The 14,012-nt window shown below is 37.5% G+C and overlaps 2 protein-coding genes across 2 annotated transcripts; one reads left to right on the forward strand and one right to left on the reverse strand.

The window, feature by feature from the left end:
• Window positions 1-129: 129 nt before the first annotated feature.
• LOC129308385 (glycine-rich cell wall structural protein) lies at window positions 130-2,093 on the reverse strand. The gene is given in 3 exon segments (XM_054949494.1): window positions 130-931; window positions 934-1,687; window positions 1,989-2,093. Coding segments are annotated over 3 exon segments (1,329 nt in total). The 3' UTR covers window positions 130-461.
• Window positions 2,094-5,959: 3,866 nt separating this feature from the next.
• Window positions 5,960-7,216, forward strand: LOC129309609 (uncharacterized). The gene has a single exon (XM_054951243.1). It carries the CDS (start codon window positions 6,548-6,550, stop codon window positions 6,806-6,808), a length of 261 nt encoding a protein of 86 aa, XP_054807218.1. The 5' UTR covers window positions 5,960-6,547; the 3' UTR covers window positions 6,809-7,216.
• Window positions 7,217-14,012: the final 6,796 nt, after the last annotated feature.

Below are 14,012 nucleotides of genomic sequence, written 5' to 3' on the forward strand. Positions count from 1 at the left end.
GGTTTAAGTCACACTCATTTTTATATTCCTACTTCTTGACGACAAAATTCTACGTAATTTAAAAGATGACAAATTTTGTATGTGAGCGTGGTGTGTGCTACGTGTTGGGGAAAAGGGATAGATTGGATATAAAAAACTAATAACATCATTCCGGTTATTGTACAAAAAAGGGGCCATTTCCAGAAGAACGTACAACTGTAAATAATCTTCACTAAGAATTAACAGGTACAGAAAAATCAACACCATTGCCTCTCCTTTGCCATTTTAATTCTCACTCATCTAGACCTCCCAGAAACTTCCCCCCGATAGTTGCAATAATACTATAGAAGTACATGTAATACAGTGATAATATACCATAACATTTGAATTTCTTTCTTTTTTTTTTTACTAACATATCATAATATTTGATTACTTGAGAGATTTTGCCATTCATTAATTGGTTGCATACAACGTGACGAAGTTCAGTGGTGTCCGATGCCGCCGCCACCACCGCCTCCTCCACCGCCTCCACCCCCGCCTCCTGCTCCTCCACCAAATCCACCACCAAAGCCCCCTCCGACGCCGCCACCACTACCCCCTCCAAAGCCACCTCCAAATCCTCCTCCCTTGCCAATGCCACCCCCAAGGCCACCGCCTTTTCCGAAGCCGCCGCCGCCACCAATACCACCACCATTCCCAATGCCACCTCCCGCACCTCCGCCCCCTCCAGCTCCACCCCCCACACCGCCACCGCCACCTTTTCCAAAACCTCCACCACCTCCAATACCTCCGCCTTTTCCAATGCCACCTCCAAAGCCACCACCTTTTCCGATTCCACCACCGTGCCCGCCTCCTAGTCCTCCTCCTCCACCTATGCCGCCACCGTGCCCACCTCCGAGACCTCCTCCTCCTCCTATCCCGCCACCATGACCACCTCCTAAACCTCCTCCTTACCTATTCCACCACCAATTCCGCCACCCTTCCCAAAACCTCCGCCATGCCCACCACCTAGACCTCCTCCTCCACCTATCCCGCCACCATGACCACCTCCTAAACCCCCTCCCTTACCTATTCCACCACCAATTCCGCCACCCTTCCCAAAACCTCCGCCATGCCCACCACCTAGACCTCCTCCTCCACCTATCCCACCACCATGACCACCTCCTAAACCCCCTCCTTTACCTATTCCACCACCAATTCCGCCGCCATGACCACCTCCTAAGCCTCCTCCTCCTCCAATCCCACCTCCATGACCACCTCCTAAACCCCCTCCCTTACCTATTCCACCACCAATTCCGCCGCCATGACCACCTCCTAAGCCTCCTCCTCCTCCAATCCCACCTCCATGACCGCCTCCCAAACCTCCTCCTTTACCTATACCACCACCAGCACCGCCACCCTTCCCAAAACCACCACCGGCACCACCTCCTATACCGCCACCTTTTCCGAAACCACCACCCGCACCACCTCCAAAGCCCCCGCCCTTACCTATCCCACCACCTATGCCTCCTCCCTTTCCAAAACCCCCTCCGGCACCGCCACCGAACCCACCCCCAAATCCACCGCCTCCCCCGACTCCACCACCGAAGGACCCTTCCTTCCCGACAGTCTGGAACTTCTCGTCTTCGTCACGCCTCACATTTGCCACATTTCTTGCGAACACGTTGGTCGCAAAAACATGGATGCAGCAGCAGCAGCAGCAGCAAACCTATCCTTCCCATTTTGTGCTTCCTAACACTAGCTAGCTAGTCTTTGAGCACTGGCCAGTTGTGCCTTGTGAAGCATGAAGACGCCCGCGGGATTTTATAAGCATTTGAATTCGATGCTTACTTAACCAGTCTCAACTACTAACCAATCGTTACATTTAATGAGCACTTACAATTCAGAACGAGTTTGGTGCACCGGCTTTTCACTGTACTGTGTAACTTGATAATCTATATGGCACGGCATCGTAAAAGTAATAATCTATATGACACGGCATCGTAAAAGTAAAAATAAGTCTGAACAACCCTAACATCACAATAATGCTGTGCTTCTTCCCCATCGCTCCTCACATGCCTTGCTAGCTGCTCGGGGACCTCTTCCCTCTCAAACTTGCATGTCAGCTTCGCCATGCAATCTGATACCTGCTTGTTACAATATTAGTTATGTCTTACATTTGTGTTTTAATTCAATCACTTTCCAACCGTGCCGCGTTAAAAATCATGAGGTTTTTCTTTTTCCTTAGTTTGAGGGTGGCTCTTGTATAGTTTTGGCAGGAATAATTTATCATGGGCATAAATTTAAAAAAAAAAACTCTAAAAGTACCAATATAATAAATACAAATTAAAAAAAATTCATCTCAAAAAATTAGCATATTATAAGAGGGAGTTTATCGCACTTATAAACCTTACTCGACTTGAAACTTTCCTAACATAAAATTCATGATATAATTCTTGAAATAACGATACAAATATTATATTTTATTCAAAATTTGTGGTTTAATTAACAAAAATATTATTGTGCTTTGTTCAAATCATGTACATTGTACAGTTCAATCAAAAAATTATGTATTTGTTTGCAACTGAGAATCATAAAATATTAATCATGCGTGAGATAATTCAAAAATTGAACATAAAAATGTAATATATATATATGTGTGTGTTATTTTTTATAATTTTTGAAGTGATTTTTTTAGCTTATTTATATATATATATATAGTTGCACTGTAAAACCCGGCCGGATCGCAGGCTAGGAAAGCCGGGGGTGGAGGAAAGAATAAAGAGGATGGGACCTAGTGCTGGTGAAGGATTCATGGAAAGCTTGGAGACGAAAATGGCGACTTGCATCAAGCATGTGCTTGGTAGATGATAAATTTATTGCTTGTCGGAATCTCCTTCCATTTTCTTCCTCTACGTAGCTGGCATCCACACCATATCCCATCTGGTATATGTCTCCCGACATATACACACATGTTTATATTTCTTTAATTCTGCCTCATCATTCTATTCTTCTATCCTAATTATTAATTCCTTTTTGGCACCAGTAATTGAACCCATATATCAATCACTATCTAGTTTATCAAGAAGACCACATTTGCCAATATTGGATATCATGGATTCTTATTTGACTAATTTTAACTCTACATCATATTATATATGAGCCTATATATGAATATGCATTTTGTGATGTTATATGTAAAACAAATGTGAGTATCGTCATTTGGTAATAACATCATTTAGTTTAATTTATAAATCCTCGCAGCACTAATTCTTGAATTTCATGTTAAACGACACAACACGTTGAGAGGGCACCATTAACCTCGGAGTGCTTGTGAATAGCCATCAGAGGGTCAGTGCGTGATTGGTTAATATATTGACTAAATGTGACCGAGAATGTCGGTGGTGCAAACGTAGAGACAATTTTAGGCGTGAGCCGAAGGGAAAAAACAAAATACGTTGGGCCCAAAGATTCAAGCCACGTGTTGGGTTCAAGAAGCCGGCTATTGGGCCTTGTCTCTGGGATCCATTGTATTGTAGCGGCGCTTGGATTTCAATGAGCTCTAGAATTGAAGTTGATTAAAAATGTCTATATTTTATCAATGAAATAATAATAAGAAATGTGCGAAGTGGGTTTGTTCTACATTTTCTGTAAAAAAAAGATGCAACAGTGGGTGGATTCATGTATTCTTATTACGTTTTGTTTTTAGCATTTATAATTTTATTGTTCAGTTCTCAATTTTTAGTTTAATTTGCCTATGACGTTAACATCTATAATTTTAAAAGTCTACATAAGAATTGTGAATTGATACCGATAGAACTAATTTTGCTTATGCATATTCAATTCTATTAACTTCACTGCTAATGTGTTCTTAATCGTTTTCTTATATTTTGTTTGAGCCAAATATAAAGAAAAATTTCCCCCCATGTTTTATTTTTAATTATAATTTATCAATTTATTGCATATCAATGTTAACATCATATTTTTAGAAAATTACCCCTATTATTGCACGCATTGACGTGCACGACTAACAGAGGTAATTTAGGAAAATAAATAAATATGGAAGTGAAACTAGATTGGAATCTCATGTTTAGGACCAACACAAATGCTTATACATTTATTATCGTGAAAGTATGAAAAATTTTTTGGCAAATTTGATGCACTATATTATTTATGGTCCATCAAATAAAATTGTAGCAGTTCAATCAAATAAAATATTATGTATCATTAATTTTAATAATTTTATTTTTATAATAAAATGCTTTTTTAATTTTTTATATTATTATTAATGTTTGAATCAATTTATATTTAATGTTATTTAAATATTATATTTTTATTAGATAGATCATAATGGTATGTTGAATTAATTCTATTAAAGGATTTCCCGTGAGAGTGTTATACAATTACATACACACGCTTAAAATATTTTTACGGGTTTAATAATTTTGTTTATAATCTCAAGTCATTAATATTTACCTCTCTAAATTCAAAAAAACTAAAATGTCAATATTTTTTTTTATAAGTTAACCAATCGACATTCCCCTTGTAAACAAGCGACTCTGTTACAAAAAATTACCACAAAGTGTTTGGAAACATGAGAAGAGCAAAAAAAGAAAGCAAGAGTTTTACCCTAAAAAAGAAAACAGAAAGCAAGAAACAAGCACATCGGATTCATCATCGCCATCACTCCAATAAATTAGATTTCAAATAGAACGACCACTGTGAACTTTTTAAAAAGGTTGATACCAAATCATAATTTTTTTTTTTCCAAAAGATTTTCACCGTCAAAAGTTTAAACGTACGAGGATACTGCATTTGAGAATTTTAATTACGATGAGATTCTAATTAAAATTGTTTTTTTACGAGGCCTTTAATTATCATTCTCCCAAAATTTTAAACATGTTGAATATAATAAATAATAATATTTAAAAGTAAAAATAAAATTATATAAACAATGTCGTACAGATAATTATAACAATTGAACTAAAAGTGTACATAACATATTTCTCCCGTTTAAAAATATAAAATATTTTTAATTAAATTTTATCCATCAATAAAGTAATTATTTGTCTTTAAATTAACCCTATACTTCATATTTACTCCTATTAAACACCCTATACAAATAAAATAACCCATTCAATAGGCGCTTCTTTAAAAAAATATAATGATTATATCTTAAAATATTAAAAATATCTTATATTTTTAAATATTAAATTCTTTAAAATATATTTTATATTTTTAAACAAAAAAAGGATATTTTATTTCCCACAAGGGGGATGCCTTAGAGACCTAGGGATAGAAATAAGAAACAACTTGGTTTGACCCAATACTTGTTGCCTCTATTTATACTTAAATACGTATAAACAAAAATTTATTTTATTTCATAATTTTTATACCCATACAAATTAAAAGTACAAAACAACTTGTTATATTATCACGTAAATTAGTTTAGAATTTATTTCGCTTGCATATTAATAAGTTAAACAGATTATTTTATCCACTTGCTATTTACAATTTATCACTTTTGGGGATACAAAACATTACCTTGTATATGTTAAAATATAATTAACAAATATTTTAGTTTGATTGTGTTATTATGTGTATAATAAAAGTAAAAACAATAAAACAAATTTAGTATTAGTCAACACTTAGGTTTTTTTTTCAACAATTTTTGTAAATTAAATTTGCTAATTCAGTCCCACATAGATCTTTAGTCGAACGAAGAGCTGATGCTAATTTGCTATTATCATGTTTCTGCTCTGTAAGAAGATTCGATGCCATCATGGCAAAGCTACCGTTATTAAAGAGCGTCTAGCAGAGAGTTTTGTGTTTTGAGCCACGGACATTTGCTTCATCACATCAATAATGAACGTGGGTAGTTTCGTCATCTCACAAAATGGCATTTCTGTTATTTAGTTGAAGAGAAAGGGCATATCTGAAAATATCTATCCTATATATATAACACACCTGCACGCCTCCTAGATGTCTCACCTCCCTCCTTCCGGCCGAAGTTAATCGTCTCCACTCTGCGCTTCTTGCCGCGGAGACTTCTGATTCTGAATAGGCTCTTCCTCTTTCTCAGATCCCATCGTATTCTCCACCGTCCTCCCATTTCCAGACCGCTCACTCTTTTCCTGTAGCAGAATCCTTCGTCTTCTCACAATCTTCCATTTTATTTGTTTTTCTATTGGTCGGATTCTACATCTTAGGTTTTGGCCCTTCAATATCCGACCCATTCTCGTGCGTCGTCTTCTTCGATCCATACGTGGACCCTGCCCCATTCTTTTTCTGTTTCTCCCTTTAACGATGAGGCGAATATGACGCCTCCACATTAAACAATTCTCGAATATTCATTCCTTCTTACGGTTTTGCCCTCTGGAGGCAACTGTGTCGACCGTTTTGTGCTCACTGACGTGGCATGATTTGGATCCTCCATGACGAGTCATTGTCCTCGTAGGATTTTGCCACCTGGCGCGACGAGAAAGCGGAAGGAGAGAGAAGCCGTGTGCTTCCCATCGGCCCCACCAGCAGCGACACCAACTACTACGGCTTATTCGGCTCATGCAAAGAAGCCGGGGAGGTGAAGCCGATGTCATCGAATCGGCTTCTAGCCGGCTACATGGCTCACGAATTCCTGACAAGAGGTACTCTGTTTGGGCAGAAGTTCGACTCGGGCGGAGCGGAATCTGTCCCCTGGGCTGGCTCCAGCTCCTCAGCTTCGGCGCAGTCGAGCATGATAAGGAAGGAAAATAATGGTTTCGCTGAGATGGCAAGCATAGTGAAGTCAGACGGGACCCACATCCCGGGCGTTGTGAATCCAAGTCAGCTCTCTAGATGGATGAAAACATGACGTGGCGAGTTCTGATTGGGAGAGATGCATAAATGTGCGAAATTGTTAGTTGACAGCTAAAAGAAAGGTGGTGAGTAAGTCTCGTATCCAATATCCACACGATAAGAGCATAAAAGCGGGATAAGTATAAGCATGGGATTACGGTATGTTGTTTCCCCTGTGGAGTTTTTCCAGCAGGGTTAACAGAACTAGTAATTGTATAGAAATAGCTAGCTAGCGCCTTGCCTTGGGATCATATGTTTTGTTTGATTTATGAAGAGCGATCGATATGGAATATAATAAATGTATTGCTACATATGTGTGGGGCGTTGATTGATTATATACATAATGCAGCCGTGGAGATGTATGCATGTGTGATCCATGTTTTGAGTGGGAGCTGAACTAAATGGATGATGATGCTTTTGTGTGTGGTTGTGTTTAAATTTTAATCTAGTTAACAAGCTTCGTGGTTAAGTCTCCATCGGCGTGCACAATTGTGGTAAGAATGTAGCCAGATGAAATGTGGCTAGCTAACTCTAGACTTATTTCTTACATTTGTAGGTTAATTGCAAAAGAGCGTATTTAACTGATAAGATTATTGCTGCATGGTCTTGTAAATGCCTTTTGGTAATCCCTATTTATATTTATTCAGATACCTCAAGTCTTTCGCATTTTAAGTTTCCTGGTCAAATTGGTAGTTAGGATCGCCTGTGTTTCGATTTTTAGTTTTCACCACACAGCTTAGTTTTCACCACGCAGTTCTCCTGCAATCTCTTACCCCCCCCCAAAAAAAAAAAAGTTATTCTGCGATGGACGACTTTGAGAAATTCTAGCTGGAACAAATGATCGAGAACATATGAAGTTCTTAATGGAGATGCAACAGACACACACACACCCCCCCCCCCCAATGCTCTTCCCTAAAGCCTATCCCTTGATGTAGTTTAGCAATGTTGCAGATGTAAATTAAGCGCAGATCTTCAATAACGTCGTCTGGGAAGCAGGACTCGCTAAATAAAAGAGGAAGGCAAAATAAGCCTAGTGTGGTTTGGGTTTAATGGTTTTCAAAGCGGTTTGACATTTTTTTTTATTGTAGCATATTAGCATATATGATGTGAGAAGTATTTTGAGTGATTGCATGAGAATGGTTTATTATTTGATGCATCTGATTGGGAATTTGACTCTTAACTTTTTCTTTAAATAATTCTCGATGGGCTTTGTCCGGGTGGTGAATGCCCCTTCTCTTTGCAGCATTCAAATAACTTTACGTTTAAGACTAGAGAACAAGGTTGGTTAAAAAAAAAAAAAAAGACTTGAGAACAAAGTAAAGTTATTTGAGCTTGGCCTGTTCAAAATTTGACTTACAGTTCAAAACTCTTTCTTCTTTTGTTGGACTATATATACCAGATAAATTTAACGGATATTGAGTTATTTAAACGCGAGTGAAATTTCAAATAAAATCCGAGCCATGTCTGTCACTGAAATTTTCGAATATAATTATTATCCTGTAATAAATATATTTATTCAAAGTAATTAAGGTCAAAATGAAATAGCAGATACGCAGGGAAGAAGGTAAAGGGGGAGGGAGAGAGAAAGAAATAAGACACCCGCCCAAATTGTCTCCTTGCATCCGCGAAATTTCAAAAATAAAATAGCTAGATAAATAAATCACATTATGCATAACCTAAAAAAAAAAATGCATATTATTTTGCGAGCAAGTAATAAAAAGTGTTGGGTTTCTCTTCGTCATTTCAATTTTGTCACTTCAGTTTCTTGATTTGGATTGTTCCTAGCCCGCATCATGCATGCAGACCAGAGGAATATGGATCAAATTTGGATCATCTGGAGATGGAGAAAGGCTTTGGAAGTCGAGTGGTGGGAGGCCAACCCCGGGATGGACCGAGGCCTCTTGCCTTGAGTTGAGTTCTTCATGTTCTTGACAAAGGGCACAGCAACAGCAGCAAAAGCGGACGCAGCAATCACAGCATGGCTCATCTGGTAACCCATGCTTTGCTCTCACCTTCTCTCTGTACATGCACGAGTGCACCCACTGGCACTACATCATGTCAACAATCCGTACACTATCCCTGCCCTACGCACGCTTTCATTTTTCCATTCATGTTTCACAACACAAACACGTCATTATCAGCCTTCTTTCATTTCATTTTCTCACACACGAATACTTACAACTTCGTCCTTCGTCCACTACTTACTGCAATTTGGCCGAACGTTATGCATGGCAAACAGCATGTTATACAACCTGCGTCGTCATTATTCATTCCATTCATTATTCAGCATATGTGCATTATAATATTCGTTTCTGTGCATTCTCGGGTTTTGCCCACAACCACAAAGGCCCGCCGACCATTTTGGCGGAGCAGCCCGACCACTAAATATCGTCTTCATCTCCCACGCCCAAAAATATTTCCTTTGAAAACCGACTACTGGTTTTAGAGTGATATAAGTAAACAAAAGCTCAGAAAATTAGAATTTCGGAGTTTGATGACTGCACATTTTCGGTGTGGTTTACTGTATTTATGCTGATCACGACTCGACAATGTGTCAAAATGAAACTGTTTTCAACTTGCATGGTTTACACTATTTGTCTTTAGGCAAAAAGATAACACTGTTTACTTTGTTTAAGATGTTTGAAGGAAGCAATTTTAGATACGTGTCATAAAGGTTAACGGCAATGTCCTTCGTCAACATCGTTTAGCTGACTGCATTTAAGCCCTAATCGTGTCATCATATGCCGTCTAAGCAATATTAACGAGTTTCTGTCTTCGTTATTATTACTAATTGTTCTTCGCCGTTCTTCTCATCACTTCGTTATTTTTCAGAATTTTTCCAAATGATAATTTAATAGAAAAATTTTCCCGATTGAGTTTGCTTTTATAATTAGAGAGCTGAATTTTATCTTGAAAATCTGAAAGAAAAATTTATGAAAAAAAAAAAGAATAAAAATCAGAAGCACACTTTGAAAGTGGATCAGTTGGGGAATTCGCCGATCTTTTATTGTTTTGGAAACAGATTGGGCTGGCTTAGGTCACTCAAGTTTAAGATTTATGATGAAATTCTGTCTTCTTTACCCCTGCCACCATCTATCGACGTGCGCGGGCGCATTTATTGGGCCAATGATTCCATCCGTGGATATAAAGAACCCATATAACTAATATCTGACTTAAGACCCAATTATCTGGGCTTGCTGTAGTAGTACCCTTTAACCAGGCCAAAAGATTCTTCACTACTTTCGAGCACAATCAAACATTTCTTTTACTACTTTTGACCATTGAATGTATGCTGATAGATTTCTTGATGCTTGAAATAAATTTGGGATAGCATGTTGTAGCAATAGTATGTCAAAAATTTCACATTATCTAAATGAAGAGCTCTACTAGTATATAAATACTAAACAATAAAATGAGCTAGTAAAATAAATTTGAAGGAAAAATGAGCTTGCGGGCACGAAACAGGTCAACTCAGGATAATCGTAGTTGAAATCAGCCAATTCGCCTCTCCTTTCAAGAGACACTAGGTTTTTTTTACCAGATTATTTTTACAAAAATAATAATAATATTACTTACCATAAAACCTCAAATTTTCATTGCTTGAAATTTGATTTTGAGCCTTGGTCGTTTCTAGGTATTAAACCACTTTTCAAAAGTGATTTTCTTAATTAATTTGTTAAACGCTCTTGTTTGCCAACGGCTCTAGGTTAATAGTGTTTTATGTGTGTGTAACCGAAGTTTTAATCCTGTGATTTATGAGCTAGCATTTATGTCTCTACCTTTGACCTATATATAACCATGAGTGTGGACAAAACAACTCACCAACCTCTTGAGTTTTTGAGGCATTTCTTTGCTCCTCTGACTTCTCTCCTTTGTTTGAGTTATTATTTTTGTTAATACTGCTGTTTTGGTACTTTGTTTATGCAAGAAGTGCTTGTTTAATTTTGAAAAACTGTTGGTCCATCATCCTAGTATGCCAAAATAATTTTTAAGGACAGTGTCTTTTCAGGCAGACTCAAGCAACTCACAATTTGTATCCACACTGCCAACATAGCGAACTATTTTACAGGCTGTTTTGCATGATTGAATGTTTATCTTCATTTTGCTTGAGATAGATATATATGTCATTTTCATATACTGTTTATACAAATGAAGTTGAAGCTTTATGTGAAGCATGTTAGAAATTCATTAGATAAGGAATGAATTTTATTTTACAGACAAATCTATCAAACCTCCTATCAGTTACTTTCTTGTAAAATGACAACATGGAATCACGGTCAGCTTTGTTTCAGCTATGAATTGTACTTGTCTATATGATAGAAGTAAAACTGTTTGTATAAATGTCCGGTAGATATTGATGCATTGGCTATTTCTAATCTAAATCACAATTATCATGGGATCGAAAATTTGAACGCAATTGTACGAGTCTTCAAGGCTCTGACCAGGGCTAACGTCAGGATGGCGATACCATCAGATCAATTGCAACCAACTTGGGCAGCTCGGAAGATATGAGGAATAATTTTCCATTATATGAATTAGAATTAATTCTAGCCTGTCGTTTGATTTGATGCCCTGAGAAAAGGAGGAAGCACTGTTTATATTCTTTCAAAACTGGGCCTAATAATATTAAAGCATGCCCCATTATTAGATGCATCTCGTTGACATTTACCAGAAAGTTGAACTTCCATCATTGGTAGGAGCAAAATCTTTTGTTATGTATTCTTCAATCTGATGTCAGAGTTTTGGTGCTCTCACTGTAAATTCCATTATGGGTATTTCGGTGTATCACATGCTTGTCCATCACCGTTAGTTGTCAATGATTTTCTAGTTGATAATTTCCTCGTGACATCAGCCAGTTTCTCTGCAAATTATTGGTGGAACTTTCCAAACCATGGGTTGATGTTTCAGATTACATATTATAATCTATTACTCTAAATTTTTATTTTTTCTGTCAATGCCTGGAGGAGGCATGTATTGGAACTTTGGGTTAGGTCTGGAAATGTTAGGTTTATAATAATTCCACAAATAAAGATAGTCCAAATAACACTGCAGAACACTTCCTTCTTTTTCTTTCTTTGGCCTATTTGGTTTGGCTTAGTGGTAATGTCTCTCTCATTATTTTATACATCCTCCACCGAGAAGGCTGGGTGGCCTTGGCGTTTGATTATTAGTCTCAGAAATCAAATAAAATTCAATGCTCCCCACTCAGAGAAGGGCCATTCAATAAAATTTAATTCTACCACTGGATTGTCTCCACCTTGTGAAAATGAACTTTCTCAATGATGAAACCTTCAGGAAGAACTGTATTGATTGATAATATATGGTCCTCATACTCTGGAAGCTGTGCAGAAGCCAACTTTGCTAATCTTCTCCACAAATTTTAGCAAGTCACACTGGCTATGCCTTGGCGTACACTCTTCAGTATAGTGAGCCACAAGAACAGGGCTTTAAGAGTTGTTTGACCCCCAAGTTCAAGGACTGTGATTGCTATCAGAATAGAAATCATTATCTGCACACTGCTTGGTGCACATAGAGGGCCCCTCAAGATACCCCTTAAAGATTGATTCTAACTCAAATACAAAGGTTAATCACAAGTTAATTCCCTGTTAATTAGAACAACCTATTTGCTTCCTAAATTTTTTCTGTAACAAAAAAGTAAGAGATCAAGCGCAGGTGAGTTGAAGGGATGTAAGGACTGGTGTGAAAACAGAGCCACTTATAACGGGAAAAGACACACAATATATCTATGGCAGTGAGCAATTCAAGGGGGGCAATAAAGAGGAAAAGACAGTAGCCAAAAATGGGATACAGGAGTGTTTTTTTTCCCCCAACTACAGTGTTGACATGGATTCTGATTTAATTCAATTGCCTTCCTGTTGCTTGGACAAGTTGACTAAAAAGTGAAGCTGATCCTTCAAGTACCTGAAACGCCCTTGGGGGAATGTAAATGGGGGGACATCAGAAGTCATTTTCCTGTGAAAAGAAGAAATGCTAGTGTCAAAATAGCTTCAAGCACCCTAAGGATAAGATATGGTTTTGGTTCCACTTGAATAGTTCTTAAGTCACTTGAAAGCCATGCATCTTTCTCTTTTCAGACATACTTGGAAATGGCCATTACGCTTAGGAAAAGCAACTTGATTCTCGGTTTTCCCCTGATTGTAACTGGCCAACTGGAGATTGCATTTACAAGAAACCTCTTTTGAAAAAAGTAGATCAAGCGGCTCATGAAGAGACATACAGCACATCAAATAGATTTTCCCTCCGAGTCTCACCTTTTTTTGTCTTTTTGTCGTTGGTTTTGGTCTACCAATGTTTTTTTTTAAAGTAAAAATTCACGAGTTAAATTTCAGGAGCTCACCAAGGTCTAGGCATTCCTCCAATTTTAAAAAGCGCTTATGGAAGTACTTGTAGGTTACCTTCCAACAAATATCAATAGTAGAATTTGATCTCATAATTTTGTGGATTACGAGCTAAATCTCTACAGACCAAGCTTTGTTGGTCTCCACCAATGCTTGGTGGACTGGTTTGCATAACAATATCTCTTAACTTTTCTCTTGGTTATTAATTTCTGAAGGTATCAGTGATTGGTTTTTCCTGTGAACTTTTGTATGACATTTGAAATCAAAAGGCTTAATTGCTTCTTGAGAATGTGGATAAAATGGATCAGCAATTTGAACCTTTCACGCAGGTTATCTACATGCAGCTTGCTTCTAGAATCGATAATAATATTTTACCAAAAATTAAACAGTGCTTAAATGATTTATTATCAGTAATTGAGTAGCCCTTGGAGTTGAATATTTTTATCAGACAGGGTTTGCACAAAAAACATTTTTGCTTCATTTACTGCAAGCCAATTTAATATACTTCCACACAAAGCACTTTCTCATGGACTTTTTATTGGTGTGGGGCATATTCCATTCATTTTAAGGTAATTAGGAGCCCAAACTTTTCCTTGTTTTGAGCTTGTGCACTAATTCACAGTCCTCATAGATTTGGTCTTCATATTTGTGACAACCATATGATATTTGGCATTACATCGATTAATTCAAATTTTAACCATGTCATATGTCAAGCATCAAAATAGGAGGAAGCCGATCTCAGTGTGATTGTTTATTTTATTTTATTTTTTGTTCTTAAAGCTTTAAGCTTTACTTAAAGGGCAAAATGTCCCTTCCGGTCAATCAAATTTCCATTTATCTATATATATTTTTCATATTTTA

The sequence above is a fragment of the Prosopis cineraria genome, unplaced genomic scaffold, assembly GCF_029017545.1.
Source record: "Prosopis cineraria cultivar Desert tree isolate PC_DT_omini unplaced genomic scaffold, ASM2901754v1 PC4, whole genome shotgun sequence".
Taxonomy (NCBI): domain Eukaryota; kingdom Viridiplantae; phylum Streptophyta; class Magnoliopsida; order Fabales; family Fabaceae; genus Prosopis; species Prosopis cineraria.